The sequence below is a fragment of the Chelon labrosus genome (assembly GCF_963514085.1).
Source record: "Chelon labrosus genome assembly, chromosome: 12".
Lineage (NCBI taxonomy): Eukaryota > Metazoa > Chordata > Actinopteri > Mugiliformes > Mugilidae > Chelon > Chelon labrosus.
Genome location: NC_140345.1, coordinates 7,216,989 through 7,228,395, shown reverse-complemented (window position 1 = coordinate 7,228,395; position 11,407 = coordinate 7,216,989). Strand labels below are relative to the sequence as shown.

General features: G+C 38.6%; 1 protein-coding gene across 1 annotated transcript; it reads left to right on the top strand.

The window, feature by feature from the left end:
* The first annotated feature begins 3,857 nt into the window (after nt 1-3,857).
* Nucleotides 3,858-10,629, top strand: tomm40 (translocase of outer mitochondrial membrane 40 homolog (yeast)). The gene is made up of 9 exons (XM_084557161.1): nt 3,858-4,131; nt 4,818-5,059; nt 5,145-5,305; nt 5,811-5,912; nt 6,037-6,142; nt 7,742-7,864; nt 8,018-8,094; nt 8,356-8,458; nt 8,577-10,629. Exons 2-9 carry the CDS (start codon nt 4,837-4,839, stop codon nt 8,714-8,716), a joined length of 1,035 nt encoding a protein of 344 aa, XP_084413287.1. The 5' UTR covers nt 3,858-4,131; nt 4,818-4,836; the 3' UTR covers nt 8,717-10,629.
* Nucleotides 10,630-11,407: the final 778 nt, after the last annotated feature.

Genomic DNA, 11,407 nt, shown 5'->3' with positions numbered 1-11,407 from the left:
CGCCTTCTAGTGCTGCAACAAATAGCTTTGGATCTTATTAAACAGTAATGTCATGTTTCAGGGTCTTCCAGGATGTGACATCAACTAATGGAAATTCATTTGAAGGCTCCCGCCAAAGGCAAGACCTTCTAATGGGGGTCTTGGGATCGGACAAACAATGTTCTTCTAACCCCCTTAGGCTGGTTTAGATTCACACTTAATTCAGAACATATTATAAAACTATGCTCAGTACAAATCTGAACAAAATGATCCATTCATTCAAGCACCCTTCCACATTCAGCATTTGCACCGCAACAGAGCAGAACTATGGGCCACTGATTCCAATCCGTTTCATTGACTACAGCCCTGAATGCTTTGCTGGGGAGTGCAAAAAAAAAAAAAAAAAATGTATGTTTGTTCTCCTATTCTCCACCATATCTCAATGAAAGATTACATGATTTTAGGTGGGGTTATTACAGCTGGTGCAATGAAATTTTTCCTCATCAGACACGATTTGTAAAAAGCGGCAAACAAGAGTTGGTTTTACTCATTCAGTTTTGAATTAGTCGATTAGTAGATGTTAATCTTTGTAAAACCTCATCAGCACCAGAACAGTAAGTTTCATTTCCACACACAGGCAGGGCTAGCAGTGGAAACACTAATACACAGGTGCAGAGGGCCAAATAACACAGTACCACTTAAAATGACAACAAAGGATTTGTATCAGTGCTGCAAACTCTTGCTTGCAAAATTTCCTGGAAAAAAACTTACATTATTGGAAAGAGGTTTACATTATTACTCAATTTATTAGAAACACTAGCTGTCATTTTAGACAATGGGGTAAATTTGAGTCATGATTCATACTGTTTCTAGATAAAATGAAATATAATTACCATATCCTAAGTCTGTATTTTTACGTTACATTTCCAGAGAAATCAGTCCATCATGTTCTATAGCTGGACTCAGAGAGTTTAGCTTCTGGTGAAGAAAATCACCAAACTACTCCTGCTTTAGATAGATGGGAAAAGTATGCAGGAGTACAGGAACCATGTGTCTGAAATCTGAAATGGATTGTGCAGAAACCTTTTCTGCTTAAGTGTAGGAAGTTATGCATTGTACAAAGTAGATATTTAAGTTGTTGATGTATAATAGGCTTGCTAGTACAAGTCTTTTCTTTCAGGCCTATTGACTTTGGGAATTGGCATCCAAGCAGTAAATTAATCAGTCATTAATTTAGACTTGCACCAAAGGGGCAGAGAGCTACCTGCACCATATATCATCACTTCTGTCAACATATACTGTTTTCTTTCTCAGGGCGTACTGGTCACCTGGGTCTGGAAATCAGTCTGATAATTTCAGATTGCTATAACCTGAGGACTACTGAGGATCAGCTGGTCAGCTGACATTAAGCCCACCCAGAGCAGCATTAATAAGAGCCTGTGTGTGGCAGAGCTTCACACTGCTGCCCCCGAAGAGTGATGAGTGGGCACCAACAAGCTTTGAACCGCTGTGAGACAAACCATATTTAAAAATAAATCTAGATGACGTCTTGTGCTAATAAATTAAACCAGTCTACAGCTTCTCGGTAACTGTGTTATTTAACACTTTGTAACGCTGGTCACATTTCAGGTACATTTTTCAGGTGGCTGTCTAACACCCCATAGTAATGAGGGTTAATGCTATCTAGTTTGTATTGCCAGTACAACAACTTAAAGTTCATGGACCTTCAAGGAATAAGTCAAACATACATTATTTTGGATAGATTAATAAATGCAAAGGTAAAATCACATTCCACATTCTGGTTCATTGAGTATGTGTATAGAAAAAGTACTTTATACTTGAAAATGGAAATACTGTACACTCCTCCCGAAAGAGAGCAAACACTGACAATCTTGCTAATGTATCATACCCTCTTACAAGAAGAAGATTAACTGAAGTTTTACAGGATTTAAAGGTGAGGGGTTAGGAGTTGGCCTCCTTGGGCTGCACAACAGCAGTCAACTTAGATTTGGATAAAAGTTATCAGTGCACCCTGCCAGCTGTCTGCTCTGCAGAGTTGCAAAATCAGCAGCTTCTTCTTCTTTGTTGAAATGAGAAATGCTAGTTCTTTTTTTGGTTTGTGTGGTTTGTCTTTCAGGAAAAACACAGCAACTGACCTTTGCCACACACCGGTGGGTACACATCACAGAAGACTCAAAGTGAAGAATCTTTTCTCCCATTAGAATGATTTATTTAAAAATGTGTTTTCATTTCCAGTTTGAGTTTTCTACAGTCTCCATTGCTAGAAATGGTCCCTGTTCACTTTACTTTGGCTGTGGCTTAAAACCGTAGACCTCAACCACTCTTAAAAGGTGGAAGTTATGAACTGTTTGGGTGTTTTGCTGCAAGAATGATAATATGGTACCAAAGGTGGACTTGGAGGACAAAGTCAACCACAAACTATATTTGCATACTGCTAAATGTCTTTTGAGCAGATGGTTTAAATGAAATGCCTATTAACCACTGTATTGGACCTACCTGCTTTTTCTTTTCAGAATACCCTAGTTTTGTGTTTAACCTAATCTCAAAGGTTAAATTGGTTTTCTCTGCACTGGATGTAATGTGCTATTTAGAATGACATGCTCTGTAATGTTGCATCTCATCTAGTTAAGCATAGCCATTAGAAGAGGTCAATTATCATTGTAAATCGATTCAATGCATGATCAATAATGTTCAAGTAACAGCAGGCATTTTAACAATGCTTTGTTGCCAAAAGTGTGCCAAATGTCACTGATCAGGCATAACACGATGCCCAGCATCCTTGGTATTGTGTAGGTCTCCCTTGTGCCTCTAAAACAGTTGTGACTCATCAGAGAATGGACATGGGCCTTATGAGGGTGTCCTGTGGTGTCTGGCAACAGAGTGTTGTTAGTGGGGGCCTTGGGTCCTATGGGTTGAGGGGAGGGCCCTCTGTGGATCATCCCACAGATACTTGATCAGTTTGGAGTCTAGTGAATTTGGAGTTCAGGTCAACACCTTGTGCTGTTCTTCATGTTTTTTTGAGTTGTTCCTAAACCATTTGAGTGTGTGTCTGTATCAGGCTGCACCCTGCTGGGGATGGCTGCTGCCATCAAGGAGTGTCATTGCTATGGGGTGGGCTTGCCTCGTCTGGTGCTACATGTCTACGCAGCACATAAATACGTGAGTGATCCAATTATAAAGCCACTGAAGAAAGTTATTTTTGTAGTTTTGGTCATCGATCCTTAAGGTTGTAATAATATTATCCTAACAGCAGTACTTTGGTTGAACATGACAGCGTTAAATTTTCTTTAAATTACTACTTTATTTTTGGTTCCTAATTTTTTTTAGCCTTCAGCCTTTAATGTCATGGAAAAACTCTATAAATAAATATTTTAAAGAAGAAAAACAAATGCAAGGAATAATCATTGCAATCATTGCAAAGCAATCTGTTAAGTGTGTCATTGTTGTCAACTAAATGATTGATTGTTTTGTCTTAAATCTATGTACACTTTTAAGGGCTTTTCTGTAAACTGTGTTTTACTAAGTCTCCAACACTAAGTCAGCCAGGATCCTGTATCCCTGCCGCACCTGCTTTCTAGTTCAGGGTTTAGGAGTGAATTATTTTCACTGAATTCTCATATACCTAACCTAATTTGTTGCTTGGTAAAACTGGAACACCTAGTCTGAGACCACAAATCTAACAGTTTTGACTCAAATGAAAAACAATGCAGGATTTTCTATCTGTCACACTGTATACTGTCTATCCGTGGCTTTTGGGGAGTACAGTTCTCAATATAAAGAGCTAAACAAAAACTCATGTGCTAATGTTCATATCACTTATGGTATATAACTATACTGTAAATAATTTTGTTCATGTACTCATTCGCTCCGGCTCACAAATCGGGCGTACCCTTGGAATGTCATTCAGTAAGATTTTGAATTAAACGAATGTTCAGCAAATGAACCCGCTCAGACGTCACCAGAAGTGGGCTGTCCCAGCTGTAATTCCAGCCAATGGCGATTGAAATTCGATGTGGATTAGCCAATCCGCCGAGGCGTCACGGGAAGAGGGCGGACACTTGTCAACTACGGTCACGGACGTTGTCGTGAACTTTGCCGGTGTTGAACAACCCCTGGACCCCAACCGTCAGGGTGAGTGGCTAAACAATGAAACTGTGTAAGGACTTTATAAGAGCGGGTTGCTGATAGTGTCACCGTGCCCCCCAATCAATTTTTGACCACGGTGTTTTTCATATTTTGACGAACAGATCTCGTGGTCGACTCCACATGGCTAGCTAGCCAGCCAGCCAGCTAGCTAAACCACCAACCCTGCTAGCTTGCACTGGCCTTCATAGGTTAAATACTCCTAGAGGATAGTTTTGCCGGCTGGTGGCTTATCCCTAAATGCGGCCTCTGTAGCAGACCACAAGTTGTAGTTCGGTGTAGCGTGTTGTTGCCCGGTAGTGCTGTGGTGTATTTGTCGATAGTGTGACCACACCGGGCCTTGCAACCTGCTGTACTGTTACTGCCAGTACAGTAGGACAGAACACTCACTGCAGCTAGCCAAATAGCTGTATGCCTGTCAGTGGCCTAACGTTTGTGGAGCTAGCTGTACCCAACACTATGTGAAGAGTGGGTAACTCTATGCTAATCAGGATATAAATGTGTCAACTGTCGAACCTCGCAGGCCTTAGAAGCAATCGTGTATTAAATCACAACAGATTTATTATTGATAATTAAAAAAAAAAAAAATCACTCTCCCCCATTCATGTGATTAAAATGTATTGGTAAAATGAATGTATTAAATTACCTTTATTCACTGTCTATCACTCTTGTAGTCTGTTTCAGCCTCAGAGTATGGGCAGTGTGTTGGCTGCCGCCTCCCCCAGTCCAGCCCCAGCTGCAGCTGGAGCTGGAGGTGGTCAAGGGGTCCCAGGGTTGGTGTCCGTCCCCCCAGGGTTCACTATGCCCTCTGTGTCTTCCGTCCCTCCAACATCTGGATCTGGCCAACAAACAACAGATGCAGATTCCCCACTCCCAAACCCAGGCACATATGAAGAGTGTCACCGCAAATGTAAAGGTCAGAAGCTAATTTGTTAAATTTTGGTTTTACTGCCATATCTGACTCGTGCCGAGGTAATTTTATTGTCCCTTTTCTGTTTTAGAGGTGTTCCCTCTGCAGATGGAAGGCGTACGGTTAGTGGTCAACAAAGGCCTGAGTAACCACTTCCAGGTCAGCCACACTATTACCCTCAGCACCCTGGGTGATTCTGGTTATCGATTTGGTTCGACCTATGTAGGCAGCAAACAGACTGGACCAGCAGAGGTAATAATGATTTCCACATGACTTTAACAAACTCTTAAAGGTTGGGCTGTAAATCTTCCTGATCATGACAGAAGGCTGAATATCAGATTTTCTTTTACTGGCATCTATGCTCCATCTAATAAGTATTTTTCAAGCATTGTCATTGATTTTTTGGGGGAAAAGAAAATGCTTTTGGATTATGTAATTGACAGAAATTGAAGAAAAGAGAGAAAGAAGGAGTGTTTTTCTATTGGTCTACTACAAACGTATACCTTGAATAATAGTAAGAATAATTCTTATGATAATAATAAGCCTTATTTTATTACTTCATCTAGATGGTCTGTTTTGTATACATCAAGGTTTAAAACTTCAAAATGTACCTCCATTAAACTGTTCTTTGCTCTGCAACATTCAGCTGATAGACTGATATTCAGGAAGCTATACAGCCCAAGGTCCTGTGCAATTGCCGCTGACCAGCTGTCCACTTTACTTCAAAGTTGAGTTTGGTGCATTTTATCCCTCCCAGTCATTCCCAGTCATGGTCGGAGATATGGACAACACTGGCAGTCTGAATTCCCAGATCATACACCAGCTTACGACTGCTGTGCGCTCCAAAATAGCCATCCAGGTATGTAGGCATGTAAAGGTGACAGCCTTTCAGGTGTGGTCTGTTTGAGTTTATGTTCAGAATATTAAGTGGCTCTTCCATTGTTCCCAGTTTTATATTTCTTATTTTTCTTTCCTCGTTGTAGACTCAGCAGCATAAGTTTGTGAACTGGCAGTGTGATATGGAGTATCGTGGTGAAAACTTCACATCTGCTGTGACGCTCGGAAATCCAGACGTACTTGTTGGATCTGGTATGAATTTGCATGGTGTTTTTGATTATTTCAATTTGTCGGGGAGGTTTCATTAATAAGATCAATAAAGATTTATTAAGACTGAGGACAGCAAACAGCAGATAACTGTTGCATATGCCGGTGAGGTTACATCATGTTAATTCATATTATAAAGTTATGATGATAATTTTATATCTCTCATGTATAATGTTCAAATTAATGTTTGATGCTATTATAGCTAACAAAAACACAAAAGAGAACAAGGTCCATCTCCGCAAGTGCGAGAGTTTGGTGCTTTTTGTTGACTCAAATAAACTAATGAGCTCTCCTATTCCTATCAAGGCCTTAGTGGTTAATGCCTGCATCCAGACATTACCAAGTATCACAGCAAGAGGGCGTCTGGAACACACGAATGATTCCTCCTGCAGATTAGCACAGCTTTGTCAGAGCAGCCTGCAGACATAAAGGACCTACTAGGAAATATTAAACAATCTCCCATGTCTCAAAATCCCATAACTCAACATAAAGCCTTTGTATCCAGTAATCACAGAGATTTATAAGAGACCCCATGTATGCAACATATGAAATATGTGAAGATTCATGGCCATGGTATATCAGGACAAACAAGTGTAATATTGTAATCAATACAATTGTAGGTTGTATCAAACCTACTGATGAACTAGGAATGAACTGCCTCTAGGGCGGGAAGGGTGGGGTCTTAATGAGACGTCAGCAGCTGCGTACCATCTACTGGTATTGACAGATTCTCTGTGGCATACAAAATATCATGCGTTTGGTTAGACAAAAGAGGCTGTCTTAAAGTGACATTTTTCACTATTTTCTGACATTTCAAAGAAATTTGTAGAATAATACAAGATGAAAGTTGTTGGGGTTGTAGCACAAAAATACAGTCATCTATATTCCTCTATCAAACATTGTGAACTCTATCCAGAAGGCTGAACTGAAGGTCTGTGTTCCACATTAACTGGATTGTCCATATAGGAACCACTGGTGGTTAACTGATAAGAACTAATGCTCCTTTTTTCAAATGGTGGTTTGTTTTCTGTGTGCACAAAAATCTTATCTGTACGGTCCAATCTTGTGTTATCCACAACCTCATAAGAGGATATTTTCTGGAAGTTCACAAGTTGTGACGTCTTTGAGAAATGGCGGGTTAAGGTATTGCAATTTTTTTGCATTTAGTCTAAGGAAAACGTTAATAATTCCCAATATGCAGTGTCTGGAAAATGACACAGGCACTGCAGAAAATGACTATCATTTGAATTATTATACCACTATAGATTGAAAAAAGGCCAAGAAACCTCTTATTAAATTACATTATTGCCAGTACTGTGTATCTGTCGCAGCATTGCCAGTGCAAATTTTTCAAACGGTCCTTTGCTGTTATGGTGCAAGCTGATGATGATACACGTTTCTGTATAATGAAAATATTTCAGTTTAGTATCTATGGTAATGTAAACAGATCAGAATAAAAGAATTGCCAAAGGCTGAAGGAAGAATCAGAACAAGTGGAATTACTTTCTATCCTGGAAAATTTAATGGGAAGAAGAATATATACTCTGTATATGTAACGGATCCACTTTGACTACTTTCCTTCAGGCATTCTTGTGACCCACTACCTTCAGTCTATCACGCCATCACTGGCTCTGGGTGGAGAACTGGTGTATCACAGGAGACCAGGCGAGGAAGGAACTGTAACCTCCCTCTTGGGCAGGTACACAGGTAAAATTCACACCAGTTTGTACTTTTAATATTTGGCTACTATTTCAGTTATTATTATAAGATATGTTGTAGTATGACACAATTTCAAAGTGGTACCCAATTCTGTCTCATTGATTTGTGTGATATATTTTTAAATTTATTTTTCCTCCTCAGGTGACAACTATGTTGCCACATTGACTGTGGGAGGTGCAGGAGCTCATGCTACATACTATCACAAAGCTAATGACCAGGTACCTAACATTATTAAAAATGTGTGTGCACGTCATTTGCTTTTTATGGCTTCTCTGTATAGTGGCTTACATTTACACTGGTACACATTTTTGTCAGATTTGTCTTAAAACTATACTCACATGTCCATATATACAAATGAACTATTCAATAAAGTTTTAATAAACACTGGACCCTACTTAGGAAGATCTCTTTATAGACATTTCAGTACCTGAGTATTGTATTAGCACGGACTTACCTATTATTTAACTCCTTTTATACAGTTGCAGGTAGGAGTTGAATTTGAAGCCAGCACAAGGATGCAAGACACTACAACATCCTTTGGTTACCAGTTGGACCTCCCGAAAGCTAACTTGCTCTTTAAAGGTAAAAACCTGCAGTATTCATATACCCATAGCAAAGTAAGTTAGGTGAACATTAATATCAACATAAAATATAGATTTTCATCTTATAAAAGAATTCTTCCACTTGTTCTTCTCCACAGGCACAGTTGACAGTAACTGGGTGGTTGGTGCTACCCTTGAGAAAAAACTGCCGCCACTGCCTCTCACACTCGCCCTAGGGGCGTTCCTCAACCACCGCAAGAACAAGTTCCAGTGTGGCTTTGGTGTCACCATTGGCTAGATGTGCGAGGGCTCCCTTGAACCAGCTCACAGGCCACAGCTTGGACCGGCACAGAGACACACAGGAACCTGGACTAAGTTTTAGAAATTGGATTCAGAGACTCTCTTACAACTGTGATTTCTGGGGCAGCCAGAGGGACAAAGACAACTACCAAGGAGCCAGGACTGGCCAAGCCATGCCTACGTATTGTAGCACAAATGTCTTTCCTTTTTGGTGTATTGGATATACCCAGAGGCTAGAGAGATGTATATCAGAGGGCATCAGGTGATGCATGAAAACATGATGTGATGTGAAAATCAAAGTAAGTGGTAAGACATAATATATGGTGATCATGTATGGATTAAAATAAATGTGATTACTTTTTGTACAACTGGGTGTTTGATGACTGATTATGAAACAACTTGGCACAAAGGGTGGACACAGCCCAAATTATTATATTTATTAAAAAATATTTGTATTTTCTATATATAAAATATAATGGAAACCAGACAAAACTGCAACGGCAATTTAAAGCACATGATGTGTAAGTACAAGACACTTTTAAGGAACAGAAAATGGAACAATACTAAGTATATACAAAAAGAAAAACTTAGCCATAAATGTATTAACTATGCAAACTGTCCATGGAGGATGTAAACATGACTGAGAGAGTAAAGTGACTAAAGTGCAAATGTAAACAGGAATTACAGGGAGACTGCTAGTGAGATGCTGCTTACTCTCTAAAGAATCAACCCGTTTCAGAGAATCCTACTTCTAAAAACACAAGCTCACCAATGACAAACAAAACAACAAACAAACAAAAGAAGATTATCTAGAATAAAGTTGGTTTCTGTTGTCTATATACTGCCTGTAACAAACCTGATAAATGCAAATGTGTGAGTAGGAGAGAACGTGGAACTAACAATTATTAATATCTTGTTTCAGTAGTAGGGGCTATCTTAAACGACTGATGTTGTTGTCAAGTACTGGTCAAAGTCACATACAGCCATAGCTTTATTTAACATAGTGCATACAGGTAGAGTAGATAGAAAAATGATACACACCATTTACACTCAAAATAAAACACAAAGAAAAAGTACATTCAGTTCAGTTCAGTCGTTTTTATTCAGACATTTAAACATTTAACAGATAAAGACATAAATAAACATCAAGTCTGAAATGGAATAGGCAGAAGCTAAAGCTTATTGCGCCTATCCCAGTGTATTTACAGACATAAACGGTAAAAGCTGCCCATGTCTTATGCATGCACTCATACATTTTTTATTTTCAGATCATCCCAAAGAAGAAAAGAAAAAATCTATCATCTTAATTTTGCGTCCTTAGCATCCATTCTCAACATATTTTTTTATAACTGATTTCTTCAAAAGAGTTTTAAATTGAATTAAAGTTTTACAGTCTTTTAGCTCTTGGTCCAATTTACTCCATACATTAATCCCAACAAAAGAAACACAATGCTGCTTTGCACTTGTTCTCACATATGTTTTTTTAAACATTTCTTCCTTTCGGAAATTATAACCACAGTCTCGTTTTTGGAATAATCCCTGAATATGCACAGGTAACTTGTTATGGCTTATGTTATACATGAATTGTGCTGTTTTAAAGTCAACCAAATCCTTTAGTTTTAGTGCTTTTAGCTTAATGAAAAGCTCATTTGTATGTTCCCTGTAAGCCACTTTATTCACAATGCGGATCGCTCTTTTTTGAATTATAGTAATTGGGTTAAGATTGGTTTTATAAGTGTTTCCCCAAACTTCTAAGCCATAGGTCATGTAAGGAAGAACCAGGGAACAGTATAAAATATATAAGTTTTTTTCATTTAAAAGTTCTTTGACTTTAGATATTATTGCAAGAGATTTACATAGTTTTGCCTTGATGTAGTTTATATGGGGCTTCCAGCTGAGCTTATTTTGTAAAAGTACTCCAAGAAACTTTATTTCATTCACTCGTTCTATCTCAGTATCATTAATTATTAACTTTCTATGAACATTAATGGCACGATTTCCAAAAACTATAAATTTGGTTTTGTTTAAATTGAGGGTTAACTTATTTGAATCAAACCACTTCTTTAACAAAAATAATTGTTTTTCTATTATATCAATTAATGTTTCTAGATTTTTACCACAACTAAGCATGTTGGTGTCATCAGCAAATAAAATAAGGTTTAATGTTTTTGAAACTAAGCAAAGGTCATTAATATACATAAGGAACAAAAAAGGACCCAACACTGACCCCTGTGGAAGGCCGCAGGTCACTGTCAGCAACTGGGAATCAGTGCCATTGATGTGGACATACTGGGATCTGTTCTTCAGATAAGTCTGGAGCCAAGAAAAGGCCACTCCTCTAATCCCATATCTGTAAAGTTTTTGGAGTAGCAATTCATGATTCACTGTATCAAAAGCTTTGGTGAGGTCTAGGAACACACCAACAGCATATTGTTTATTGTCTATGGCATTTGATATTTTTTCTACAAGGTCCACTAATGCTAAGGTAGTGGTCCTATTGGGTCTAAAACCATACTGCTGTTCACAAAGAATATTTTGCTTATCTACATAACTGAATAATCTTTTATGGAATATCTTCTCCAGTATCTTGGAAAACTGTGACAGAATGGAAATGGGTCTATAATGAGTGAATTCATGTTTATCACCAGCCTTGTGAATAGGTATCACTTTAGCAATCTTCATTCTTTCT